General features: G+C 45.1%; 1 protein-coding gene across 1 annotated transcript in view; it reads left to right on the top strand.

The window, feature by feature from the left end:
* The window catches only part of tafa4b (TAFA chemokine like family member 4b), a 144,954-nt gene that overhangs the window by 65,415 nt on the left and 66,502 nt on the right, over positions 1-13,037 (top strand). Inside the window, exon 2 of the mRNA XM_067998281.1 lies at positions 4,642-4,794. Within this exon, the coding sequence (XP_067854382.1) occupies positions 4,642-4,794 (153 nt within the window). The remainder of the gene's footprint in view (positions 1-4,641; positions 4,795-13,037) is intronic.

The raw sequence follows: 13,037 nt of genomic DNA, 5'->3' as shown, positions 1-13,037 counted from the left end.
AAATTATGAATCTGCCTAACACCCCCATATGCTGCCAGTATTTTAAGGGTATATCTGGGGTGATCCTGGGTTACCACAGGAATTCTACGCACGCTTCACTGTTGTGTCCAGTGGTTCCCATAACTGCTGAGAGCTGGCAAGGGTCCCTCTGAGGGCCTAAAAAGAGTCCTGACAGTGAAGGGTGATTGATCAAAGAGGTTTCCTCTTTGGCCCAACAAAGGCAGAGTGCTCCCCCTCCTCGGAGCAGCCGGGTGCAGGGATGGGGTTGTGCGGAGGCCAATAATGAAATGTACTTCCATTTTTTCTCCCTTCTCAAGCAGAAGAGAATTTACGGAAGGTCAAGGACTTTTAGGAACAGACAACAGACAAGAGGCATTTAGACCCAGCAAATCTGTTCCTTTTTCTGAGATCAACTGCAGCTGCCCACTTTCTTATCTTCTCCTCATAACACTCTTTTATGAGAAGAGGCATTGAGCAGGAATGAATGTGAAAGGAGATGAAAGGAAAGTGTAGAAGGGTCCAGAGTAGACACTGACTGAAGTAGGTGCTGACAGCTAATGCAAATAGCATGTAACACTGTGCTTTACTACAAAGCAAAGGCAGCTTCATCTGAATTTGCAGAGGAATCCGATGCCCTTTTTCTTGCGAGCTGATTAAACTGCACTTTTATAATGTTAAACAGTACAAATGGGGAAAAATGAAAAAAGGATCAAGCAGATTGATCAGATTCATGCAGCCCAAATCAGATTCTGGATTTGTTTGAATTTAAATTTATACATGCACTATAAAAAATTGAGACACACCTGATATTGGTCCTCAGGCCTCATTTACACAAGACTGGCGAAGAGGATTTAAATTTTCTGCCTTTGCATCTGGTAGTGTCAGAAGGTGTTAGAGCTCCCTTAATAACCTCTGTTACAGATCCTTCTCAACCTGTCTGCAGCCTTTGATACAGTTGACCACACCGTCCTCCTCCAACGCCTCTCCTCCATCGTCCTGCTGGGTGGGACTGCGCTCACCTGGTTCTATTCTTATCGATCTATTCATAGCCAGAGAATCACCTGCAATGGCTTCTCTTCCCGCTCCCGCACCGTTACCTCTGGAGTCCCCTAAGAATCTATCCTTTGCCCCCTCTTATTTCTCATTTACATGCTACCCCTCGGTGACATCATCCAAAAACACGACATCAGATTCCGCATGTGCACTGACGACACCCAGCTCTACCTCACTTCCACCTCTCTCGACCCCTCCAATGTCTCTCATTTGTCACGCTGCTTGTCCGACAGGGCAAAAATTTCCTCCAACTAAATATTGGGACGCCTGAAGCCATTGTCTTTGGTCCCCGCCCCAAATTCTATTCCCTAGCCACTGACTCCATCCCTCTCCCTGGCCACTGCCTGAGGCTGAACCAGACCGTTCGCAATCTTGGTGTCCTATTTGAACCTGAGTTGAGCTTCCGACCACATATCTGCTCCATCACTAAGACCGCCTACTTCCACCTCTGCAACATTGCCCGTCACCGCCCCAGCCTCAGCTCATTTGCTGCTGAAACTCTCATCCATGCCTTTGTTACCTCTAGACTTGACTATTCCAATGCTCTCCTGGCTGGCCTCCCATCTACCACCCTCCATAAACTTGAGCTCATCCAAAACTCTGTATCCTAACTTACACCAAGTCCCGTTCTCCTATCATCTCTGTGCTCGCTGACCTACATTGGCTCCCAGTCTGGGATTGCCTCGATTTTGAAATTCTCATACTTGTTTTCATATCCCTCCATGGCCTCGCCGCTCCCTATCTCTGTAACCTCCTTCAGCTCTACAACCCTCTGAGATCTCCATGCTACTCCAATTCTTGCCTCTTGCACATCCCTAATTTTAATCGCTCAATCATTGGTGGCCCTGCCTTCAGCTGCCTAGGCCCTAAGCTCTTGAATACTTTCCCTAAACCTCTCCGCCTCTCCACCTTGCTCTCTTCCTTTAAAACGCTCCTTAAATCCTTCCTCTTTGACCAAGCTTTTGGTCACCTGCCCTAATATCTCCTAATGTGGCGCGGTGTCAAATTTTGTTTGATAACGCTCCTGTGAAGCGCCTTGGGATGTTTTACTATGTTAAAGGCACTATATAAATGCAAGTTGTTGTTGTTGTTTGTTGTTTGTGGTTCACTCCACTCCTCACATATTTCCCCCGCCTCACTCCATAAAATCTAGGCAAGTAAAATAGGATTTTGGCAAGTAGAATGTGAACATTGATCTTTGGTAGTGTATGTACTGTGGGTCAAAGAGATGTGGTGATATAAGGTTATTATTTATCACTTAGTTGCTTTTATTATAAAAATGTAATATAATTGCAATAATTATGAGGCCAAATCAAAAAAGATTAACAAAACCATATATAAGTTAAAAATAAAAACAGAAAATGCTGCAACCACTCAACAGGTCAAGCAGCATCTGTGAAGAGAGAAACAGAGTTAATGTTTCAGGTCGATGACCTTTCAAAACATAGAATCTTACAGCACAGAAGGAGGCTATTCGGCCCATAGTGCTGTCCTTGGAAAGAGCTGATCAATTTAGTCCCACACCCCAACTTTTTCCCCATGACCCTGCAAATTAGCCCTCTTCAAGTACATGTCCAATTGCCTTTTGAAGGTTCCTATGGAATCTGCTTCCACCACCCTTTCAGAGAGTGCGTTCCAGATCCTCATTTCCCCTTTAGTTCTTTTGCCAATTATTTTAAATCTGTGATCCACTTGTCAGTGGAAACAGTTTCTTCCTATTTGCTCTATCAAAACCCTTCATTATTTTGAATACCTCGTTTAGGTCTTCCCTTCTGCTCTAACGAGAACAATCCCAGCTCCTCCAATCTCTCCACATAACTGAAGTCCCTCATGCCTCAGCATATATAAGTTATATCTATTTAGATGACACTACAAGTGAAAGGACAGGATTAATGGTATTTTACAACGAGCTGATTATGAATACACAATATGACACTGCTGGGAATTGAAACGAATATCATAAAAATAAAAATCATATTGTTGTGATCTAGTCACAGAAAATGAAACAAGCTAAACCTAGAGCTAAGTAGATTTTATAATTATCCAATGCTCATTCTCCGGCCCTTTTCCAAGATGTTCCATTTAGGTCCAGTTGTGATCTCTGCTGTGGCAAAAATCACATTTTCTAAAGGAGAAGCAGTCACTACATTTTCCAATTGTCTTTGACCTTGACTTTTGGCAAATCCTAATGTTAAAGCAGTTGAGATCACACCACCGGAATAACAAAACTGTTGAACTTCTTACCTCTTTCAATACATTCCTTCCCTTTTAAGATCTGTAGTCATTTAAAACATGGCTTAGCATCAGTTAACCACTACTTCTTCATTTAACTTGTGCCCTCCACTATTCTTTTGAATCTTGGTGGTGTCTTGTGCTATTGCCTTGGGTTTCTCAATAAAAAAACACACCTGGGTGAGGTCAGACACACTTCTGTGAGAAATACAAAAATGAGATTTTTTAAAGCACTCAGGTAACTTTGGATATTATACCATTATAGGTTGTTGTAGCTTAAATTTTCATGCATTTGTGGCTACGGGAATGCGCCTGACACTTACAAGAATTAGCCAGTTCAGGAAAGTCTGGAAAGAGAACACTTTTCTCATGGATTTCATAAATGTTCATTCAGATTAAGGAGTAAATTCTGCACTGACAGTTCAGTTTGAATGGGGAGATGCTCCTGTTTGTGCTCCTCAGAGGCTTTTCTTATTCTTTGTGCAATACTCAGTCATAAGTTAATAATAATCATTCATTAAATTAGTTCATTTGCTTCTTGGAACATATTTTCTGCCCTAGAGCTATGCTGGTGCTCCAGCCAATTGTGCCACAGAGTGGCGGAACATGGGCTTATTTTTGTGATTCTCCACATTGCTGGCAATACCAACAGGGAGTAAAATTACTTGGGCCACTCTCACTCTTTTAATGCTCAAGGCAGAGGCCGTGGAACCACTTGCCTGATTTCTTCCCCACCCCCCCCTCACTCTGCTTCCAGTTGAAGAATGGCGCATGACAAGGGAGAGGACAGTAGCCAAAAAGAGGAGAGAAAATAAATATAAAACAAATTACATTTACCTTTTCTACTGTACATCTAGGAATTCGGTCTGTATTTATTAATTAAGAATTCATATTGAGGGTTTGACTTAAGATGCTTATCAGGATCCTCTGGTCGTAAATAAAATTTGCAAATTATTGTTTAGGTCAATTTCATTTTTAAAATCTCAGTGCAGCATTATGCTGTTTTAACCATCTGAGGCTATTGAATGGCAATAGTGGATTATGTATACTATTTTGGGACATTGACGATAGATTGAAAGACTAATAGAGTTGACCTTCAGTCTAGTCTAGTCTCTCATATAAAAACAGAAAATGCTGCAAATACTCAGCAAGTTAGGCAGCATCTGTGGAGAAAGAAGCAGAATTAATGTTTCAGGTCGATGACCTTTCATCAGAACTAGTCAGTCTTGTCTCCCAGTTTATTAGGACACTTCACAGTGGTGTCAATGGTTGCAGCAGAGTGCAATAAATTGCCTCTCTTTGAACTCTTCACGATAAAATAGTTAACATACTGCTTCTGCTTTCCCTCTCTTTCAGGTCATCAGGTCAAACAGGGCACATGTGAGGTTGTTGCTGTCCACCGGTGCTGCAATAAGAACAGAATTGAGGAACGGTCACAAACAGTGAAATGCTCTTGTTTTCCAGGGCAGGTCGCTGGTACAACTCGGGCTCAGCCTTCATGTGTTGAAGGTAAAGAATTTGCTTCTATGTCCAGCATTTGTACTTTATGTTAAATCGCTCACACATTGTTCGAACTCTCATATCAACCAACAACCCACAATACTTGGCTTTGTGTGTGGTTTTCATCTCCGAGCAATTAAAAATAACAAGGGCTATAGTAAAGTGCTGTAAAGCTGCAGCTGATTCCCTTAAGTGCTTCTCAATACAAATTCAAAGCAAAAAGAGCCATGAATGGGACAGTATAAAGTAACCAGACAATGAAAGTCTAGGATGAACGTTTTAAGTGTGAGCACAACAATATGCACTTTTATAACATCTTTTGTGGAAGAAAATGTTCCAAGATGCTTTACACGGGTTGTAGGTATTGTCGTATCATAGTATGGTACAGCACAGGAGAGGGCCATTTGGCCTAACTGGCTCTTTGAAAGAACTATCCAATTAGTTCCACTCTCCTGCTCTTTCCCCATAGCCCTGTAAATGTTTTCCCTTCTAAAGTATTTATCCAATTCCCTTTTGAAAGTTACTATTGAATCTGCTTCCACCAGATGCTTCCACCTGACGAAGGAGAAAGCCTCCGAAAGCTTGTGATTTTCAAATAAAACAGTTGGACTATAACCTGGTGTTGTAAGATTCCTTACATTTGTCAACCCCAATCCATCACCGGCATCTCCACATCTGTCAAAACTGTTCATGATTTTGAACACCTCAATCAAATCTCACCATAACCTTCTCTGTTCCAAGGAGAACAACCCCAGCTTCTCCAGTCTCTCCACATAACTGAAGTCCCTCATCGTTTGTACCATTCTGGTAAATCTCTTCTGCACCATCTCTAAGGCCTTGACATCCTTCCTAAAGTGTGGTGCCTAGAATTGAACACCATACTTCATCTGAGGCCTAACCAATGTTTTATAAAGGTTTAGCATAACTTCCTTGCTTTTGTACTCTATGCCTCCATTAATAAAGCTCAGGATCCCATATGCTTTTATAACAGCCTTCTCAACTTATCCTGCCACTTTCAAAGATTTGTGTACATGCACCCCCAGGTCTCTCTGTTCCTGGACTCCCTTTAAAATTATATTATTTGTTTATATTGCCTCTCCTCATTCTTCCTACCAACATGTATCACTTCACAAATCTCAGCATTAAATTCCATCTACCATGTGTCTTCCCATTTCACCAGACTGCCTATGTCCTCCTGAAGTCTGTTACTATTCTCCACATTGTTTACTACATTTCCGAGTTCCGTGTCATCTGCAAACTTTGAAATTATACCCCATATACCCAAGTCCAGATCATTAATATATATCAAAAAGAGCAGTGGTCCAAATACCGGCCCCTGGGAACACCACTATATACTTCCCTCCAGTCTGAAAAACAACCCTTCACCACTACTCTGCTTTCTGTCCCTTAGCCAATTTTGTATCCACTCTACCACTGTCCCTTTAATCCCATGGGCTTTAATTTTGTTAACAAGTCTATTATGTGGTACTTTATCAAATGCCTTTTGAAAGTCCATATACACAACATCAACCGCACTACCCTCATCAACCCTCTCCATTACTTCATCAAAGAACTCAATCAAGTTAGTCAAACACGATTTTCCATTAACAAATCCATACTGACTTTCATTTATTAACCCATACTTTTCCAAGTGCCAATTAATTTTGACCTGCATTATTGTCTCTAAAAGTTTCCCCATCATCAATGTTAGGCTGACTGGCCTGTAATTGCTGGGTTTATCCCTCTCCTCTTTTTTGAACAGGGGTGTAACATTTGCAATCCTCCAGTCCTCTGGCACCGTCCCCATATCTAAGGAGGATTGGAAGATTCTGTCAGAGCCTCCGCAATTTGCCCCCTTACTTTCCTCAGTAACCTAGGATGCATCCCATCTGGACCGGGTAACTTTTCTGCTTTGAGTACTGCCAATCTATTAAGTACCTCCTCTTTATTTATTTTTATCCTATTCAATATCGCTACTACCTCCTCCTTTACTGCTACAATGGCAGCATCCTCTTCTCTAGTGAAGACGGATGTGAAGTATTCATTTAGTACCTCAGCCATGCCCTCTGCCTCCAGAAGAAGATCTCCTTTTCTGTCCCTAATCGGTCCCACCCTTCCTTTGACTACTCTTTTACTATTTATATGTTTATAAAAGATTTTTGGGTTCTCTTTTATGTTAGCTGCTAATCTATTCTCATACTTTCTCTTTGCCAATCTTATTCCCTTTTTTAAATCTCCACTGTGCTTTCTGTATTCAGCCTGGTTCTCTTCCGTATTGTGAACTTTACATTCTACATAAGTCTCCTTTTTTTGTTTCATTTTAATCTTTATATCTTTAGTCATCCAGGCAGCTCTAGCTTTGGATGCCCTTCCTTTCCCCCTCATAGGAATGTGTCTACTCTATATCCAAACCACCTCATCCTTGAAGGCCTCCTATTGTTCAATTACTGTTTTACCTGCCAATTTTTGATTCCGATCCACCTGCGCAAGATCCTTTTTTAACTCACTGAAATTTGCCCTCTTGCAGTTAAGTATTTTCACATTTGATAGTTCCTTGTTCTTTTCTATAACTCTTCTAAATCTAATGATATTATGATCACTGTTCCCCAAATGCTCCCCAACTGAAACATACTCCACCTGCCCCACTTCATTCTCCAGAACCAGATCCAGCACTGTTTCCTCCCTTGTTCGATGGAAACACAATATCAATTTCAGGAATTCCTCCCCCTCTTTGCCCTTTACACTGTTACTATCCCAGTCTATATTGGGATAATTTGAAGTCCCCCATTATCACTACTCTATAGTTCTTGCATCTTTCTGCAATTTGCCTGTAAATTTGCTCCTTTATCTCTTTCCCACTATTTGGTGGCCTATATTATACACCTAGTAGCAAAATAGCTCCTCTGTTGTTCCTTAATTCTAACCAAATAGATTCTGTGTTTGATCCCTCAATTACATCATAATTTTCCAGTGCTATAATAGTTTCTTTGTTCAATACTGCCACCCTCTCCCACTTCCTTTCCTTCCCTTCCCTATCTTTCCTGAATACCTAGTCGTCAGGAATATTAAGTACCCAATCCTCCACTTCTTTGAACCAGGTCTCTGTTATTGCCACTATATCATAGTCCCATGTGACGACTTGAGCCTGCCGCTTACCAACCTTATTGACCACGCTAGGTGCATTTACGCAAATGCACTCAAAACTCATCTTAAATTGCCTCGCATTTGCCCTGTGTCCGATCTCTCCTATCTCTGAACCATTCTTTACTTTAGTGCTATTTGTCTCTCCCAGTCCTCTCTACTGTTTCATCCTGGTGCCCACCCCCCTGCCAAATTAGTTTAAACCCTCCCCTACAGCACTAGATTAACCTCCCCAGGAGGACATTGGTTCCAACTCAGTTGAGGTGCAACCTGTCCATCTTGAACAGATCCCTCCTGCCCCTGAATTGATCCCATGCCCCAGGAATCTGAAGCCCTCCCTCCTGCACTATTTCTCCAGTCACGCATTAACCTGCCTTATCCTACTTTCTTAAACTCACTTGCGCTTGGCACTGGGTGTAATCCAGAGATTACTACCTTTGAGGTCCTGCTTTTTAACTTCCTCCCTAGCTCCGGAAACTCTGACTGCAGGACCTCAACCCTTTTTCTTCCTATGTCATTGGTTCCCACATGGACCACGAATTCTGGCTGTCCCCTTCCCGCCTCAAAATGTTCTGCACCCTCTCAGTGATGTCCTTTAGCCTGGCACTAGGGAGGCAACACACCATGCGGGACTCACATCGGCAGATGCAGAAACACCTGTCTATCCTCCTGACTATCGAATCCCCTATTACAACTGCATTTCTTTTGCCCCACTGTGCAGTCGGGTCTCCCACAGTGCCGTGGATTTGCTCCTGACTGCACTCCCCCGAGGTGTGAACACCCTCACTGTATTCAACACTGAATACCGGTTTGTGAGTGCCACACTCCCAGGGGTCTCCTGCACTGCCTGCATGTTCCTCCTAGTCTGTCTGGTGGTCACCCACTCCCTCTCTGACCGTACTCTCTGAAGCTGCAGTGTGACCACCTCCTGAAACGTGCTATCCCCGAAACTCTCAGCTTCCTGCATGTGTTGCAGTGATGTCAACTGCCCCTCAAGCTCAGAAACTCTGAGCTTGAGCTCGAGCAGCTGGAGGCACTTCCTGCACGTGTGGTTTTCCAGGACAAATGGAGTGTTCTGGAGTTCCCACATGGCACAGGATGTCCTGCCATGTTAGCTACAGTTATTTAAACTGTACATTTAACTTAAAAGCAATTTACTGTTTAGCAAACACTAAAACACTAACCACCAAAAAACATAAACCACTAAGAACAATAAACACTAAAAACACTAACCAATGAACTAAATACTTACTGACTTACCTTTGGTGCTCCTCCTTGTGTTGTGATGTGGCTTTTTGACTTTTTCTTGATATTTTGATTCCTCGCGTGGTTCCTTTTATACTGGGCCGGGTCCACTCTCATGCCTTTCCCTTTATTTATTTATTTATTTATTTTTATTCGTTCACGGGATGTGGGCGTCGCTGGCAAGGCCGGCATTTATTGCCCATCCCTAATTGCCCTCGAGAAGGTGGTGGTGAGCCGCCTTCTTGAACCGCTGCAGTCCGTGTGGTGACGGTTCTCCCACAGTGCTGTTAGGAAGGGAGTTCCAGGATTTTGACCCAGCGACAATGAAGGAACGGCGATATATTTCCAAGTCGGGATGGTGTGTGACTTGGAGGGGAACGTGCAGGTGGTGTTGTTCCCATGCGCCTGCTGCCCTTGTCCTTCTAGGTGGTAGAGGTCGCGGGTTTGGGAGGTGCTGTCGAAGAAGCCTTGGCGAGTTGCTGCAGTGCATCCTGTGGATGGTGCACACTGCAGCCACAGTGCGCCGGTGGTGAAGGGAGTGAATGTTTAGGGTGGTGGATGGGGTGCCAATCAAGCGGGCTGCTTTATCTTGGATGGTGTCGAGCTTCTTGAGTGTTGTTGGAGCTGCACTCATCCAGGCAAGTGGAGAGTATTCCATCACACTCCTGACTTGTGCCTTGTAGATGGTGGAAAGGCTTTGGGGAGTCAGGAGGTGAGTCACTCGCTGCAGAATACCCAGCCTCTGACCTGCTCTCGTAGCTACAGTATTTATATGGCTGGTCCAGTTAAGTTTCTGGTCAATGGTGACCCCCAGGATGTTGATGGTGGGGGATTCGGCGATGGTAATGCCGTTGAATGTCAAGGGGAGGTGGTTAGACTCTCTCTTGTTGGAGATAGTCATTGCCTGGCACTTATCTGGCGTGAATGTTACTTGCCACTTATCAGCCCAAGCCTGGATGTTGTCCAGGTCTTGCTGCATGCAGGCTCGGACTGCTTCATTATCTGAGGGGTTGCGAATGGAACTGAACACTGTGCAGTCATCAGCGAACATCCCCATTTCTGACCTTATGATGGAGGGAAGGTCATTGATGAAGCAGCTGAAGATGGTTGGGCCTAGGACACTGCCCTGAGGAACTCCTGCAGCAATGCCCTGGGGCTGAGATGATTGGCCTCCAACAACCACTACCATCTTCCTTTGTGCTAGGTATGACTCCAGCCACTGGAGAGTTTTCCCCCTGATTCCCATTGACTTCAATTTTACTAGGGCTCCTTGGTGCCACACTCGGTCAAATGCTGCCTTGATGTCAAGGGCAGTCACTCTCACCTCACCTCTGGAATTCAGCTCTTTTGTCCATGTTTGGACCAAGGCTGTAATGAGGTCTGGAGCCGAGTGGTCCTGGCGGAACCCAAACTGAGCATCGGTGAGCAGGTTATTGGTGAGTAAGTGCCGCTTGATAGCACTGTTGACGACACCTTCCATCACTTTGCTGATGATTGAGAGTAGACTGATGGGGCGGTAATTGGCCGGATTGGATTTGTCCTGCTTTTTGTGGACAGGACATACCTGGGCAATTTTCCACATTGTCGGGTGGATGCCAGTGTTGTAGCTGTACTGGAACAGCTTGGCTAGAGGCGCAGCTAGTTCTGGAGCACAAGTCTTCAGCACTACAGCTGGGATGTTGTCGGGACCCATAGCCTTTGCTGTATCCAGTGCACTCAGCCGTTTCTTGATATCACGTGGAGTGAATCGAATTGGCCGAAGACTGGCTTCCGTGATGGTGGGGATATCGGGAGGAGGCTGAGATGGATTATCCACTCGGCACTTCTGGCTGAAGATGGTTGCAAACGCTTCAGCCTTGTCTTTTGCACTCACGTGCTGGACTCCGCCATCATTGAGAATGGGGATGTTTGCAGAGCCTCCTCCTCCCGTTAGTTGTTTAATTGTCCACCACCATTCACGACTGGATGTGGCAGGACTGCAGAGCTTTGATCTGATCCGTTGGTTGTGGAATCGCTTAGCTCTGTCTATAGCATGTTGCTTCCGCTGTTTAGCATGCATGTAGTCCTGAGTTGTAGCTTCACCAGGTTGGCACCTCATTTTTCGGTACGCCTGGTGCTGCTCCTGGCATGCTCTTCTACGCTCCTCATTGAACCAGGGTTGATCCCCTGGCTTGTTGGTAATGGTAGAGTGAGGAATATGCCGAGCCATGAGGTTACAGATTGTGCTGGAATACAATTCTGCTGCTGCTGATGGCCCACAGCGCCTCATGGATGCCCAGTTTTGAGCTGCTAGATCTGTTCTGAATCTATCCCATTTAGCACGGTGGTAGTGCCACACAACACGTTGGATGGTGTCCTCAGTGCGAAGACAGGACTTCATCTCCATGAGGACTGTGCGGTGGTCACTCCTACCAATACTGTCATGGACAGATGCATTTGCGACAGGTAGATTGGTGAGGACGAGGTCAAGTAAGTTTTTCCCTCGTGTTGGTTCGCTCACCACCTGCCGCAGGCCCAGTCTAGCAGCGATGTCCTTCAGGACTCGGCCAGCTCGGTCAGTGGTGGTGCTACCGAGCCACTCTTGGTGATGGACATTGAAGTCCCCCACCCAGAGTACATTTTGTGCCCTTGCTGCCCTCAGTGCTTCCTCCAAGTGGTGTTCAACATGGAGGAGGACTGATTCATCAGCTGAGGGAGGACGGTAGGTGGTAATCTGGTAATCAGCAGGAGGTTTCCTTGCCCATGTTTGACCTGATGCCATGAGATTTCATGGGGTCCAGAGTCAATGTTGAGGACTCCCAGGGCCACTCCCTCCTGACTGTATATCACTGTACCGCCACCTCTGGTGGGTCTGTCCTGCCGGTGGGACAGGACATACCCAGGGATGGTGATGGAAGAGTCTGGGACGTTGGCTGAAAGATATGATTCTGTGAGTATGGCTATGTCAGGCTGTTGCTCGACTAGTCTGTGGGACAGCTCTCCCAATTTTGGCACAAGTCCCCAGATGTTAGTAAGGAGGACCTTGCAGGGTCGACTGGGCTTGGTGTTTTTTTGCCGTTGTCGTGTCCGGTGCCTAGTGGTCCGATGCCGGGTGGTCCGTCCGGTTTTATTCTTATTATGACTTTTCGTAGCGAGATTTTACAACTGAGTGGCTTGCTGGGCCATTTCAGAGGGCAATTAAGAATCAACCACATTGCTGTGGGTCTGGAGTCACATGTAGGCCAGACCGGGTAAGGGCGGCAGGTTTCCTTCCCTAAAGGACATTAGTGAACCAGATGGGTTTTTACGACAATTTTAATTCCAGATTTTATTTTAATTAATTGAATTTAATTAATTAATTGAATTTAAATTCGCCAGCTGCCGTGGCGGGATTTGAACTCATGACTTTGGATTTTAGTCCAGGTCTCTGGATTACTAGCCCAGTAACATAACCACTATGCTACCGTACCCGTGTGAGAGTGGACCCGGCCCAGTATAAAGGTGTGAGAGTGGACCCGGCCCAGTATAAAGGGAAAGGTGTGAAAATGGACCCTTTCTGCTGGGCTGGGTCCACTCTCGCACCTTTCCCTTTATACTGGGCCGGGTCCACTCTCACACCTTTCCCTTTATACTGGGCCGGGTCCACTCTCGTACCTTTCCCTTTATACTGGGCCGGGTCCACTCTCGCACCTTTCCCTTTATACTGGGCCGGGTCCACTTTCACACCTTTCCCTTTATACTGGGCCGGGTCCACTCTCGCACCTTTCCCTTTATACTGGGCCGGGTCCACTCTCGTACCTTTCCCTTTATACTGGGCCGGGTCCACTCTCGCACCTTTCCCTTTATACTGGGCCGGGTCCACTTTCACACCTTTCCCTTTATACTGA

Source organism: Heptranchias perlo, chromosome 17 (assembly GCF_035084215.1).
Source record: "Heptranchias perlo isolate sHepPer1 chromosome 17, sHepPer1.hap1, whole genome shotgun sequence".
Taxonomy (NCBI): domain Eukaryota; kingdom Metazoa; phylum Chordata; class Chondrichthyes; order Hexanchiformes; family Hexanchidae; genus Heptranchias; species Heptranchias perlo.
The sequence above is the reverse complement of the archived record's forward strand: the minus strand, read 5'-3'. Positions and strand labels throughout refer to the sequence as shown.